The 15,998-nt window shown below is 37.6% G+C and overlaps 2 protein-coding genes across 4 annotated transcripts; both read left to right on the forward strand.

The window, feature by feature from the left end:
• Nucleotides 1-782: 782 nt before the first annotated feature.
• Nucleotides 783-7,665, forward strand: fam83b (family with sequence similarity 83 member B). The gene is made up of 5 exons (XM_077729725.1): nt 783-967; nt 1,859-2,332; nt 3,148-3,312; nt 4,395-4,519; nt 4,631-7,665. The coding sequence occupies exons 1-5, from the start codon at nt 896-898 to the stop codon at nt 6,546-6,548; spliced, it is 2,754 nt and encodes a 917-aa protein (XP_077585851.1). The 5' UTR covers nt 783-895; the 3' UTR covers nt 6,549-7,665.
• Nucleotides 7,666-7,799: 134 nt separating this feature from the next.
• Nucleotides 7,800-15,408, forward strand: hcrtr2 (hypocretin (orexin) receptor 2). 3 transcript variants are annotated; one of them, XM_077729727.1, is made up of 8 exons: nt 7,800-8,258; nt 8,818-9,092; nt 11,483-11,661; nt 12,039-12,282; nt 13,690-13,805; nt 13,916-14,136; nt 14,230-14,351; nt 14,876-15,408. In XM_077729727.1, exons 2-8 carry the CDS (start codon nt 8,951-8,953, stop codon nt 15,043-15,045), a joined length of 1,194 nt encoding a protein of 397 aa, XP_077585853.1. In that variant the 5' UTR covers nt 7,800-8,258; nt 8,818-8,950; the 3' UTR covers nt 15,046-15,408. The 3 variants fall into 3 exon arrangements, with proteins under 3 accessions (XP_077585853.1, XP_077585854.1, XP_077585852.1); XM_077729728.1 differs by lacking the exon at nt 8,818-9,092; XM_077729726.1 differs by lacking the exons at nt 7,800-8,258; nt 8,818-9,092 and adding an exon at nt 9,101-9,446.
• Nucleotides 15,409-15,998: the final 590 nt, after the last annotated feature.

Genomic DNA, 15,998 nt, shown 5'->3' on the forward strand with positions numbered 1-15,998 from the left:
CTGACCTGAAAAATGCTTGAGGGTTGGATGATTAAGACACAGAGAAACTAGATAAGATCCAAACAAGGAAACAAACATTGCTGCAGGAATATTGGAAATTTATAGGGAATTTTCCACTGTTGTCATTTGCAACATAAGAGGCCTTTACAACATACATTATATAATGCATATTCAGCAAGCTTTTCAGTTTATTAGACATTTATCTGACCTCTTGGTGCATTGAGCCCTAAAGGGAGTAGACTAGCTTACAGTCTTGGGTAATTGAAGCCTTCACCCCTCCACAAACACACTTACACACACACACACACACACACACCCCAAGTGAAGGAATGCCGAGGTTACACAAGGGGACAATTTCTCAAAAGACCTCCTTAGTGCTGACCCCACCCCTGTAATAAGGACCAAGATGACTGAAATTGAGTTTTGCATTTAATTTGTTTTGTTTTTCCGCAGATAACATTGCTACTGAGGCTCCTGTTGATGCTTATAGAATAAACCCAACCATTTATCAGGTATTCATAGAATATATTCAAGAAAACAGTACTGTGATGACAAAATTTCAAACCTCTGCCTAGTGAAGCAATTCAAGTAATTACATTTTTTTTTCTCATTTTAGCACAGTTTATGCACATTCATTTTATGCCTGTGTCCTGTCAGCATTTTGATTTTGAAGGGGGCTGAACTTTGAAAAAAAGAGATGAGAGGAGTGGCTCAAAGTTTCAAACAGGTTTATGGTTGCCCGTGAACAAGTTTCTAAGCAGAGCGTCCGTTTACATGTCAAAACTGGAACTCACACCCTCAGTTAGAAGACAGCTTATCATGCTCAGACACCTCCTTTTCTCTGTGCCTTCTAGGTGGGGGACCATAGCTTCCTTAAATATTCACCACAATCACTATGCAGTTGCCTTTATATAAACCACATGGGCATGTGTTTGGAAACAGTCAGCAGGATTATCACAAATCAAATGTAAGTTATGGACTTCATATTTTCTTGATCATGTTTGGATTCAGTGTTTTAGATGCAATTCTCACATTTTCAGGATTTTATTTATGATGCTCATGTAATATGCCAATCATGTGTTTTAAAAAAAATAGACAAAATAAATAGTTAAAAAAGGGAATTAAAGTGCCAGTGAAGCTTCCAATATTTTTATTCCAAAACAGCCAAACAGTGTGGCATCACCTTGATGTAAATTTCTGTTGTCATCTATTTATTAAACATGATCCCGGGTTGAACATAACCATATGAAAAAGCAATTACTTTTGCCCCTAGGGCCCTCAGTGTGCGTCACCAGGTGAGCAGGTTGCTTTTGTCTTAATTGAAGGAGTTTCGGTGCGTCACATGTTCAACCCATGTAAAGAACAATATCAGCACAAAGAGGTTTTAATGACATGTTCAAACCTAACAGAGGCTTTTCTTTACACTGTACTCATCATTAAATATTGGCCTTTGCTCATCTATGTTACCAAATCTCACCAACAGTGTTTGTGATGCCTGTGAAGCTAACCTCGATCAATTCGTCCACATTAATTTCCTGTTCTGCTCTCTGGGAATACTCAAACCATCAGACTTGTTTAGTTGTTTTTACGAAACATGTGATTAAAAGCATAATTACAGACTGGTTGTATTTACTTTGGGATCACGAACAGAATAGAGGCGGAGAAAAATGCCTGCTGTGTAGTCATAAATAATAAACATACTAAATAAGTACTTTATCTTTTGTGAAGGAAACCAACTGGTTCTCCATAAACTGTGATTAAACCATTATATAGTACATTTCCTTACCCCAGTATGTCACTATTTTTATTTGACTTGATTTGTTTGTTTTAATTTCTGACTTTTAATTTTATGTAACAGATGCCAGAAAGGATGACTGACGCAATGAACTCGTCCCATTTTTCTTCGCTGTCATCCTTGAGGGGAGAACATGAAACAGGAGATTTTGTCCAAACCCACTACAAGGAGGCATATCGTCTGGCCATTGATTGCCTAGTGAGCGGGGGACGAGACAGTTACACAGATTTCATCAAAGGAGAACACATTGGAAGCTTTCTGTCAGAGGAGGAACTTGTTTTCATCACATCAAACGCAAAAGAGCTTCCACAGCAGACCCAAGTAGAGGAAATCCAAACCCCATTGGACAGCCAATCCTCCTCCGGGACATATTGGCCCGTCCTCTCGGATTCGGATGCTCCCACTCTGGAATTGGGATGGCCGGGAGCCATGCGGGAAAATCTACAGACAAATATAGATCTTCTTTATCATCCCCCACGACCAAACTGTCCGAATATTAAAGATGTCATTCTGAAACACATCCGGGATGCAAGACAGGTAAAAAAAAAAGATGATTTTACAGAACAAGTGGGTTTTGTTATCATCCCGAGGCTCTGTGGTCCTCCAAATTACAATGGCAGGGAGTGTGTGCTGACAATTTTATGGACCAAATCCAGTTTAACAACTTCTGTCATCACAATAGTGTGGGAACACGTTACTGCTGCTGCTACTACTACTACTAAATTAACTTTGCATAATAAGGCTGACTCAGTTATGGTCAACCCTTTGTATTATTTTTCAAGTAGACACATGTTCTAGCTGCACCCATTTATGCCTCACAAAAGAGGACGAGACAACGACTAGACTAGCTAATGTTTAGTGTTTAGTCAAACTACTTCTGTTAAATCAATTCTGCAGTACCTCTACATACAAACAAATATTCAGGTTATGATGAAAATGAAAGGGAAAAGTTTGTTTTTAGATATACAAGAAACTCCAAGTTGCAAAATATGGGAATTTTAACAAGTAAACTATTGTTCTTACAGTCTTTTGAGTTTAATTATTGAGCCAAACAGAACTTTGTGGTATTTCTACTTCCACATCCAATACTGCTGAAACTTAAAACTCTAAATTGCCTTGGGCGTGTTTGTGAACCTGCACAGGTACTTGTAAACTTGAACCCTGCTAATGACAAATGACTAGTCTCAAGATAAATCAACTCAGGTCTGTATAGACATTGATTGACGAGAACAGTTGTCATTCTATACGGACAGATGTGTTATTCAGCTCCAGGGTTAGTCACATGTAAGCTACCTGAGGAACTTCCTTCACCAAAAAGATGCTGATATTATTTATTCACTTGATCTTTACAGGTCATCGCTATAGTGATGGACATGTTCACGGATGTCGATATATTGAAAGAAATTGTTGACGCTTCTATTCGGGGAGTTCCTGTCTATGTGCTGTTGGATGACTACCACTTGAAACACTTCCTCACAGCCGCTGAGAATTCAGATGTAAAACTACAACAACTACGTGTAAGTGATTCCAATAACAACAATATATATACATATATATTTGCTTACCCCAGCCAACTATTGGAAACCAGGAGGGATGCTTTCACTTTTTTTACCTTTTCTCTTATTAGCTAAGGCACATCTGCCTTTCTTGTTTTTGTTGAGTCCTTCTCAGTCCATTTCATGTGTGGTCTTGTCATTTGTTCTGCCTATATCCTTGGCGTTCTCATTATTCTCATAAATAAAGGGTGTAGTACCAGTAAAACATACTCGGGCAATTACACGGGCTGTTTAAAAATAGTGATAGAAGGGTCTCTATAATGCAACAAGCCTTCACACGTATTATATTCAATAGTAGTGAAGTCCTCACAGAACAAAAAGCTTGGATCAAAATCTCTCATTAAAAAATATCGAACTGAGATTGTTGATTTTCCACCAATACTTGAGAGAATGTGCTTTGCCACCACTGATAACATCACTGTTTTTATCTTGCTTGGAGAAAAGATGACTCTCTCCATGTAAACATTGACATTAACAAAACCTTCATGTATCACAAATACTGCTGACCATTCCCTGAAATGTCTTTATTTATATTGGGTGCTATTGGAAATGCATTGAATCTACAGTCTGCTGTATATTAGGTATTGGACAAAAGTAAACAAAATTTTCCTAAACTGAGTTTGTGAGGCTATCATTTGGAAGCACACACTGCAAATTGTGGTATAATTCAATCACTTGACTTTAATACACTTATGCCTTGTCTTAATGCCTTTTCTCTGCTGAAACATTAAAAAATATCTATTTTTTCCTCCTTAAAGCCCCGAATTTTTGCTTAAATTGGCTTAATTTCTTGCTTTTGCCTTTTTTACGGGGTGTTTTTTCTTTTGTTGATACATTTTTAGGAGTAATAAAAATAATGATGATAAAAAAGAACCAAAAATAACTATCTTTCCCCCAAGGTGATTTTGGCACACTTGAAATTCAAGCGTATTGTCACTCCACCTACAGATGTGTGGAAAGGGATTAAAGTGTGAATGACGATCGCTATTGTGATAGCAGTGTGTAGGCAAGTTGACTCACTGTTTCATTTTTTTCACCCCCAGAACATGAGGGTTCGCACTGTGAAAGGTGAAGATTATTTGTGCCGCTCAGGGACTAAATTTCATGGAGCAATGGAACAGAAATTTCTTTTGGTTGACTGTCATACAGTGATTTATGGCTCCTACAGGTGAATACAATGGTTGCATGGGACAGAAAAAAATATCATTAACTGAGTAATACAATTTTATTGAGTAATAAAACTGAAAGGAATCTTAATGTTTGCTTTTTCTTCTTGCAGATTTACTTGGTCGTGTACGAAGATCAATTTGAGCATGGTGCAGGTCATCACGGGCCACTTAGTGAGGACTTACGATGAGGAGTTCCGAACATTATACGCCAGGTCGACCGTGCCAGATGAGTTGAGCCAACCCAATGATTCTCTACCCTCTAATGAACCACCTAAACTGCCGGTCTGGACAAAATATCCATCTCAATCCACACAAACGATTGATCGGCGTGACCAGTTGAGGCACACGTTGGACTCTGTCTACAGGAAGACTTGTGAGAGGAATGTGTATGCCAGAGATTACAACGATAATCATTTTGTACCTTTGAATGAACATGAATTTGGCTTGCAAAACCACATGTACAAATATCTGTCGCCAGAGTCAAATAACTACTTAAAAAGGCACAGCTATGCCGGAGAACGACACGATGGACACATCCCACAAAACGTCAGAGCCAGAGCAAGCAACTGGAATATTTGCCGGGAAACAGGACTTGGAACAAACAACTATCCAATGGATAACTCTTACTTAGTACCCCCGATTTATCGAAGTCAAAAACTTCGTCAAACGTACAATGGCAATGACAAAAGAATTCTTTCTGTGCAACAAAACATGCCAACGCTGGAGAAAACATCCAAGTCATTCATGCGTACATTGAGGATCGAGTCGTACCTACAAAATCCTGACATACCATTTGGGGACCCGTCTGACTATTTGGACCAGTATGAACCATCTAACAGCTTCATGGCGGCAAGAATGAGGTCTTCTCATGTTTTTAGGCCCACCATGGCAGACCACATTGGACACACGTCACAAATAAACAACACACCCTCGGTTGATAGTCGCTCATCATCACATTACAACCCAATGCGCTACTCCTCAATGCAATGGAATCCAACATTGGCACAAGAAAGCAATAGACTAATCCAGGAAGAATTTCGAATAAAGAGAAAAAGCCTGCAGATTTTGGATGATTGTAACAATTCCCAGAGTTCATTACCATCATATGCCAGTTTAGGGAGTGTCAAGTCAGGGCAGCTGGTTACAAATCCAGACACGTTCACTGACAATTGGCACAAAAGACACAGTCTGGCAGATCCGAGATCCAACACTGCATACACGCCGGATTCTTCAGGTGCAATGTACGGCTCTTTTACTCAGATGCAAATAGATCGAGGCTCTGCTTCAATCAACATGAAGCATAGTGGATATGGCTCAAATCTCAAAGAGGATCAGCGATCTGTCTCTCATTATGATGTCAAAAGCATGACAGACACAAAAGACCCCAGTACTTCATTTTGGCAGGAGCCTCCGTCCAGAACTTTGTCTGCTGCAAGCGTGGGTGTAGGCTCTATGGATTCGACGGCTAAATCCAGTAGAATAGGCTCTCAGCATTTTTTAAAGAAAAGCACCAGTCGGATTAGGTCATTTTTGCACATACCAGGAAAGAAGGAGGAACGAGTCAGAAGTGAAGAAACGGCAAGTGTGACGTCAGAGGACAGCACAGATACTATCAAAGCTGATGAAGAGAGTGAGGCAGAACTTGATCAGAGAAACTCATTCCCAGGGTATCAGGAGCAGGAGGCCAAAGAAAAATACTCCAAACCAAGATTCGAGACTGAGGAAAACCGGCATACAAGTCAGCGTTCATCTGAATCGACATCACAAAGAAAACTCAGCGTTGATGACAAAAAGCCAAAGCCTGAAATTGATGTCCTGAGCTGGAATAAAGACAGAAAAGCTGACAATCGCCTTTACAGTAGATTTGAGCCATTTTGTTCAGTACAAAAGAAACATTCAGCTTACAGCTCAATCGAGAAAACAAAAAACACGCCTACTGAACACAGTCGAATGGGAAGAGGCCACCATGAAAATAAGATTGAGAAATTCTTTCATAGAATGGGAAACTTAATTCATAAGACGAAGTAGTGTTGTTCTGTACATTTCTTATATTTCAGACTATATGTGAACTGGTATCAATGTATTTGGCACATTCAGTTCAAATCTGGGTTCTAATGGGGGTTTGCATGTGTGAGTCTTCAGCAGGCAATCTGCTTTCCTTCCATATTTCTAAACTAGTTCTAATACATTTTTGGCAAAGGCTTACATTTTACATAGATGGGGAAATATCAGCGTGAATACTGAACCAAAATTGGCTGGTGACCAAATCAGTTTCATAACAGCTGAAGTAGGAATCAGCTCATCTGTTACTGTAACGAGGCTAAGGGGTATCGGAAATGGATGGATGAATTGGCATCTCCATGCCAAAGACACACCGATCAATGATCACAATTACTGTGTAAGGCCAAAGGGTTCATATTAAATTAATTGCATCAACATGTTTACATTGCACAGTCACAGCACAGCCTTTTTTATCTGTATTATTATTTTTTTATATAAAGATGAGTTCATTTCTATTAATTTCCCAGAGTCAACCGTTTACATTTGGACCACAATGTTGTGGATTCATCCTCTGTATCTGCCCAAATATATACAGCATGATGGAAACAATGTCAAATATTACAGAAGTACAAAAAACCTGAAATACGGCACTCTAGAGATCAAATTTACATCAAACCGAGATGATGAATCAGCCGCTGCTGCATAACTACTAAGTGGGTTTGTGTCAAAATATCATCCTTTTAGTATTGCAAATAGTGCATCTTTTTTTTTATTTAATATGAAATACGGCAAAGCACTCAAGATGCAGCAAGAACAATAATGGAAGGTCGTTCATTATCTGCACTGCATTTTCTATTTTTGTATAGTATTGTGTTACTCTTCTGCTTTTCATCAAACTGCAAAAGAAATGTTTTATTATATCACTCATTAGATAATAATTTCAGGTAGAAGACTGTCTTTGGATTAAGTGGACAGAGTACATAGAATTGAACAATTACAGTTGGTGAATTGTATTTTACTTAAGAGCATCTACCTATTCAGGACTTTGAACAAGAACTTGTCAGTGCTATTTAGTGAATGTATACTGCATGGAAACATATTTAACAGTTGCCATGGAAATGAGTAATAATATAAGTGGAAACAACTTGTAAATCATTTTTCTACCTTGAACGCACTCAGAGGTTCAATACTTGTTAAACAATTCAATGACAACACAACAAGTACAATGCTATTTGAAAATATTCCTCTGAAGCACATTTCATGCAGCTACCTAATCAGAATTAAGCAATAAACTATATTTTGGCAGATAGGTCTGGCCAAGAAGAAAAATAATGCTATGTAATTTTAATTTTGACAGACAAGAAGACAAGAAATCTATCAAATTTCTCTCCAATTATAGGTAATCCACACCCACTGTGGACTGTTAACCAATGAGGTTTTTTTCCTGAAACAAGCAGCACCTTGATTGCAATCAACTGATTACACTTTTCCAAACACCAGATTGGTGAAAATGTATCCTCTTCATCGGTTGGAATGAAAACCTGCACGCACTCTAGTCCTTGAGAACCGGTCTGGACACCCATGATCTCTACACAAGTGGTTGGAAACATCAACAAGTGGTTGGAAACATTAACAAGTGGTTAATTGGTCTTGTACCAAACCACAATCTTAACAGATGCCTCCTGATGCTGTCATTGGAGAGTCCCTGAATGATAATCTGAGCCTGAGCTTTTAGCAGTAAGTCACTATAGCTGTAATTTTTGCACTTTGGGGACTAGCAACCTGTAGGCGTGTTGGCTGATTGAAAAAATTTAAATGTATGAAAACTCCTTTTTCCATGGTAAAATACAAGGGGGCTGCATCACTTCCACTCAAGTAGGTTCAAGGCGTGTTGAAGTGCAGGGATTCTGAGAGGCAAGGCACTACATACAGAATTATACTCTAAAAGGAAAAATGAGGCAGAAGAAATAATACTTAAAAAAAAATCTATCTTAACAGTAAAAAAAAGATTCAAGTAACCTATTAATCTTACCACTTCAGTTAATATGTTATCAGGAAATGCCATTTAAAAACAACTGCAAAAAATCTAAATGGATGCAAGAATGAGACACAGAAACTCAACCTATCTACTTACTCACTCAGCCTTACATAAAGTTTCCTTTTACCTCAATTGCAAAGAATTGACATATTCAAATCCTATTTATGATTTTCCTACAGCCTTGAGGACTCGCACTGTATCAATGCAATATAGAAAATGCAGGTGCACTTAATTATTCTTCTTGATGCTGGTTTTTAGACACGGAATGATTCACATTGCTTGACTTTGCTCAGCATCCACAGCTGCTTAATGGGTCCAGTGCACGTACAACAAAATGATGCTCCCGTGCCAGTGATTAATTCCAACCACTGGACAGTGGCTTATCTGCGTGATGCTGAAGCACCTGTGGCATCCCACGTGCGCGCCAGAGAACGAGCAAAGAGAGAGAGAGAGAAAGAGAGAGAGAGTGAGAGAGAGAGAGAGAGGTGAGGATGCGGATCCAGTGAGCAGCATCATCATCTTCGCACTATCAAGTAAGCTTTTTTTGCCACGCTTCTTATTTGGCATTCAGCACTGCAATCAAGACAGGCAATCCTCAAATTTAGTTTCCATTCACTGGAGACGGAAACCCAGCCAAGAAGAAAAAGTGGGAATATTAAACACGCACACAATCGTAATGTCGGGGGCCGCCGGGGACTTAACATGTGAGGAATGTTTTTCCGCACAAGGGGCCAACGGCACTGAGTTGAACGGACTTTCCGCTGTGGACGACGATGATTTTCTACATTATATTTGGACTGAGTATTTGCACCCCAAACATTATGAGTGGGTTCTTATTGCAGCTTATATATTTGTTTTCTTCGTCTCACTCATCGGCAACTCACTGGGTGAGTTTCTTTTTTTATTAACAATATACTACCCTTTCTTTTGAATCTATGCATCTATTGTTTATATTTTATTGCTTAAAGACTACCATCATCTTTGTGTGGAAGCTGAAAATCCTTGTTGTTATCTGAGTCCCTATTTTTACATTAATAATGCCTTTAATAATATCAAGAGCTTAAGATGTCCTTCATGAAAAGAAGCCTTCAATTGATTAAATGCACTTTTTTTACTCCATTATTGTTTTTGGTTACTGGAAAAGAATTTTCTTTGTGTGACTCATAAATCAACCTTAGGTTGACAATACCCATGACCCTAATTTTAAAAAAGCGGTCCAGAAAATGAGATGAGATTTGATTGACAATAACAGACAGTGTGTAAATGTCTCACATTTTTATTTTATTTGATTTTCTTCCTCCCATTTGCATTGGTTGAAGTATAATAGAACGTTATTGTTTACAATTCTACATACTGCATCAAGTTCCTGCACTAACATATCCGAGGGCAGATGCTCAAGATATTAATTCCCAGTAATTGACTAAAAGCATGCATATGTCCAATTTATTTAAGAATTATATTTGCTAAGAAGCACCCTTTGATAATAGCCAAAATCTACACACTTCAATCTTGCAAATGCCATGTTTGATATAATCTTTGGTACACAATTTTTTACTATCCTCATCTAACGTGCCAGTGCTGGAAACTGCACCTGTCACAACATGCAAATGAAGCTATTCTGAGTTGATTGGCAGTTACTTAATTAATATGCATGTACTGTATCACCTTATGGATAAATGGCACATCTGTTTTTAAATCTCAACACAATACAAAATAAACTGTACCAGCTTCAATGTTGAAAAAAATCCATGAATCCCATTTAATCGGCTTACGGAGTTGCACCTTGAGAGAATAACACATTTGACCCAGCAATTATTAGCTGAACTTTGGCGCTACATGATACTAATTCCTGTAATTACTGTAACTTTGAATGTGCCTGCGATGGGAAATAATTTTAATTGCACGGTTTACTCACCATGGTAAAAATAAACAAAAATAACAGTTATGTTCAACTAATTTTTTTCTGGTAACCATGAGAACATGAATCAGTTTAGACAACTACTTTTTTTAGGTTTTGGGGTACTTTTAATACTCCGAATTTGTTGGTATTTAACTATCCTGTACATCACTGGTTCCCAGGGTCACGTAGAGGTCTCAAATAGTTGTTGTTCTTCTTGTGGACACACAATTTGAATTCTAGTACTCGTTGTTTTCTTCTTGATACTCCACATAACTGTAACTGCAATTCCCCAAAATACACCTAGAGGTACTCAGTTGTTTTGATGTAAAATATTGATTGTTGGCTCCCATAGGAAAACTACTTGTCATGGAAACAAATCACTTTATTGATGATCTAATATAATGGTGAAAAGTAAGTACTGTTTTTCTGGTACTAAGTAGTTTCCTGTCACTCTTTCTAAAGCAGTTTCCTGTACCTTGAATGTTGAAACTAAAGTTATTATCTGCTAATACCCAAGTTGATCGAGAGTTTTTAGGATTGGAAATGGGGGAGATGAGTATTTTTATCCTACTGTTTGAGAAGTTCTGGAAAAACATCCATCATATTTAGGGCTTTGATAAAAGAGAAAAGTAAGTCGGTCTGGTTTTATATGCTAGATAGGAGTGCGTCTTGAAACTCAAGAGTTTTGTTTTCATAATTAATGCAGATCTTGGCCGACAATGGTAATTTTGTAGACGCAGGCAAGGAGTTGCATATGAAATAGAAAGTTTGATACAGATGGCTCCAATCTTTCTGTGCTACAACCTCTGACTGTTGTGGTGATTAATTTATGAATTTTGTGATTGGCTTCTTACTCTTTTAAGTAAATAATGCAAATCCTTCATTTGAAATGTTGTGTGAGGTGGAAAGTTTAATCAATGTCGACGCTTGCAGGGGTCGCAGACCCTACAGCATTGAATAGAAAGAGAAAAATAAGCTTTACTTTCCATTTGCATAGTATTTACATGCATACTTTTATTTCAGTTTGTTTTGCAGTATGGAAAAATCGCCACATGCGCACTGTGACCAATTACTTCATTGTGAATCTCTCCCTTGCTGATGTCTTGGTCACTCTCATCTGCCTGCCTGCAAGTCTAGTGGTGGATATCACAGAGACATGGTTTTTTGGACAGACACTCTGCAAAGTTGTGCCCTATCTACAGGTAACAATCAATATTTTATTATTAAAAATAAATAAAAATAATAATTTGGCAATTTTCAAACACTGTCAGACCAGTCGAAACACTGTTAAAGTATATATAATGGTCATAAATAAATAGTATTTCATATATACTTCATAGTTACAGTATTAGAAATGCACTTTTGTTAAAATCGATAAAAGCTTTGAATTCCAACGGAATGGGTTGAAAAATAACTACAGTGCAAACTACATCTGAGAGTTCATATCTTAGAAAAGCTGAAGGCGTACGCAGCCAAAAAAAATGAGATAGATTATGCCAGTTAACTTGGGGCTGAGGGAAAAAGTCAATGAAGTGCTTGACGATCTGAATGATCCTTTGCTTAATTTTTTTTTTTTTAGACTATCTCGGTTTCTGTGTCAGTCCTGACGCTCAGCTGTATTGCACAAGACCGCTGGTATGCCATCTGCCACCCGTTGCTCTTCAAAAGCACAGCTAGGAGGGCATGCAAGAGCATTGTTATCATCTGGGTCGTATCGTGCATCATTATGATACCTCAAGCCATTGTGATGGAGAGCAGCAGTCTACTACCGGCGCTCACTAACAAGACCAGTTTATTCACTGTATGTGATGAACACTGGGAAGGTGTGTAACTAGTCATTTTTTTTACCATAACTTTACCATTTTATTGTTCTTTCACTTAGTAAATAACTCTGATGGGGGAAAATGAGCCATCCATTAGATGGGTTCCTCTCTTTTTACTATTCATGCACACTTATTTTGCTCATGGGGGTGTTCAGGAGCCTAAATAGATTGGTTTTAGACCTGATATGGGCAAAATACGGCCCACGGGCCACATGTGGCCCGCTAGGCTTTTTAATCCGGCCCGCCGACGTTGTCCAAATTTTTTTTTCTTTCCACAAGATGGCGCAGTCACGCGGAAGCCAGTGGCAGTAGCTCTGTCCACTCTAATTTGTTTTTTTGTATTTTACACTTTTAGATTACAATTTAATATTTCTTAGTACATTCCTTTTTACTTGACTTTGTACTTTATACTTTTTACTTTAATGATGAGTGATGAGAATGTTAATACTTTAGTCCTTTTTTCAGTTTATGTTTTATATGTACTGTTAACGGATGCACTTTTTTATATGTATCGTTTCTTGTACTGAACCGGCCCATCTGTCACATTTTTAAAGTCAATGTGGCCCCCGAGCCGAAAAGTTTGCCCACCCCTGTTTTAAACCATGAACTGGTTGTGGTAATACCTTCACTATATCGGCACAAAATGCCCCGCTAAAACGCTGTAAACTCAACAGGCTATAGCTTCAATAGAACATTGTGTAAGTCTGGACTATTTTTCCTTCATCATTTTGGCAACAATTTACGGCTAAAAATAGGAATAGATTCCGCGAAACCATTAGGAGAACATGACAAAATGTACACAGAAATGTCAGAGACATAATTAGAATTTTCTTGCTGTGCTGTGAGTAGGCAGCACTAATAACTGATAGTGTGTATAGTTACTTGATTGAAAATCTGAATTATATAATGTCAATGTATCATCATGCTTTACCTTTTTTCTTCAAGTCAGGTACACAAATAGCGACATAGGCAAATAAATATGTAGGAAACACATCTTTAATCATGTCACTGAAGAGACACCAATTTATTTGCTTGAGGAAGGTTAAGAGAATTTCCTTCAACAACAAAAATGAATTTATCTACGTGTTCTTTTATTGACCTACTACTGACACAAGGGTATTATTGATCTATATCGCAACAAGTGAAAAATGTTGAGAACATGTACAGTGAGTAAGGGAAAAAAACATGAATTATCTTGTATTTTGCTACTGCAATGACAGATGTATGGTAGGAGGAGCAAAACAGGAGAAGAAAAGGGAGACAATACCGATCCATATTGCTATCAAAGTGCTCCTTACAAGCTGCTTTTTTTTATTAGCATTAAAAGGACCTCTAGAAGCTTTTATAATCTGAAATAGATACTCAAATGAATGATGTTTTTTATTGCGTTGTCTGTGCTTCTTTCAGTTGAAATCTACCCTAAAATATACCATAGCTGTTTCTTCATTGTCACATACTTTGCACCTTTATGTCTCATGGTTTTGGCCTACATCCAGATCTGCCACAAACTGTGGTGTCAACAGGTATTCCACTTCAAAAATAATCCTTCTCAGTACACACAGTTGCCTTTCTATCTTAAAAAAAAAAGCACTTAATAATATCACTATCTGAGGTATATATTTCTTTTTGATAGATTCCTGGGAGCTCATCAGTTTTGCAGAGAAAATGGAAGACCATGCAGTGCTCAGCAGCTACTGCAGGGCCAGGAGAGTCCGTTCGGGTCAAGACCAGCACGGTTTGTGCCGAGATCAAACAGATCAGAGCGCGGCGCAAGACAGCTCGCATGCTGATGGTGGTGCTCTTTGTATTTGCGGTGTGCTACCTGCCAATCAGCATTCTTAATGTTATGAAAAGGTTTGAATCTGGTCTTTTATCTTAACATTTTTTTATTAGGGCAGTGTTTATTGATTTTGCTCTTCCTGATATTGATTTGAAATGTCTCTACAGAGTTTTTGGGACCTTCAAAAATACAAACGACAGGGAGACAGTATACGCTTGGTTCACTTTTTCACACTGGCTCATATATGCCAATAGTGCCCTCAATCCCATCATCTACAATTTCCTGAGTGGTGAGTTTTTTTTGATTTTTTTTTTTCATTTGCTTGTGAAACCCAGGAGTCTGAGCTCCCTACTGCCCTCTGGTGCAATGTTTCCTATCTTTCATTGATTTATCTTCCATCTAAGAGATGAGTGTTCAGTTGCTTTGTTGCCTTAGATGAAAAGCACATATTTTTGTTTTAAAAAATAATTAACATATTTATAAAACTCTTGAATATTTAGTTTGTATTTTACATATATGAAACACTTTGTTGTGTTCATTGTTTATTTATTGCTTCATTAATTTAATAGGAAACGATTTAAAATGCACTCTGGATTCATTTGAATTTATGCTTTGAATTCAAGTACTGAACCGATCAAAAAATATTGCATTATCAAAAAAAAATTGGAATAAATGATCGGAATTTATCATAAAAGCAGTACTGGTTGATGGAATAAAAATATATATATATGGCTTTTTTTTCTTTAAAAAATGACATCTTGATTCAGGGTTAAATTATTTCTTGATACATTTCACTTTCTTTCTCTTGGTTAGGGAAGTTCCGAGAGGAGTTCAAAGCAGCATTTTCTTGCCATTGTCACGGTCAAGGCCAGGACAGACCCAAACAAACAAGTGCCCGAATGAGCACAGACAGCCGGAAGTCGCTCTCCACTCACGTTCACAACATAGACAATGTATCACACATATCGGATCAAATAGTCTAGTCATGTTCATGGGACATTTGACTTTTTGGGGTATTTTCAAAACCATTCATTTTCAATGAAGGCTGCATGGAACGCCTACTCTTGTGAAACTCTGCAACTGTACACTTGAAAGTCATTTCAGCTGCCTTTTTATCAGCACTCTCCCTTTTGCGCCTCATAACTCAGCAAAAAAGAGAAAAAAAACATATACCTCAGGAGACTGACATTCTAGAATACAATCACTTTATATCATAGCACTTTTTTTTCTTTAAATTCTATTTTCTGGAGAAGATCTAGACTAATCTTCTTGGAAAGGTTACATTTCTAGATGGAATCTTGCATGACAGGCATTTAATGTAATGTTATTGCTCCTATTTTGGTTTGTGTGTGTGTGTGTGGGGGGGGGGGGATTTGAGACAAAAACAAATGTAATGTTCCCCCTGTGCACTTTGAATATGATGCTAATTTATTATCTTTTCATTTTGTCAATTGTGGTGAAAAAAAGTGTACTGCTTTGTGTAAAATACTGTAGCTCCAGTTTTTGTCTTATTTAGTCACCACCTGTTCAGTTTGCAAACAAAAAATGTATTGTGGTACAGAAAATGTGTACTAACCAGTATCAGGGCCAATCATATAACTTACAAGAGGAAAAACTCCTTCAATTCTATCGTAACAATTGAAAAATGTTCTTTCACTTGGTGAACAGAGGAAATTATTATTGATCAGAATTTTCTTGGCATGTACTTTCTCAACATCCTAATTGTTTTAGCTCCTTCTTTCCTTTTGAAACACACATGTTGGGATTGTTTAGTAAAAATGTTGTATGTAATGTATACTTTGGTGAATGTATTTTTTATTTTCATTTTAAAAGTGGCTGAATAAAAGATTTGATTGGATTTCATGATATATTATGGACTCCAAGGGGAAGGGTTTTTATTGTTCATATAGTGCAAGGTGCAAGGCATATTGAATCT

Source organism: Stigmatopora nigra, chromosome 12, assembly GCF_051989575.1.
Source record: "Stigmatopora nigra isolate UIUO_SnigA chromosome 12, RoL_Snig_1.1, whole genome shotgun sequence".
Lineage (NCBI taxonomy): Eukaryota > Metazoa > Chordata > Actinopteri > Syngnathiformes > Syngnathidae > Stigmatopora > Stigmatopora nigra.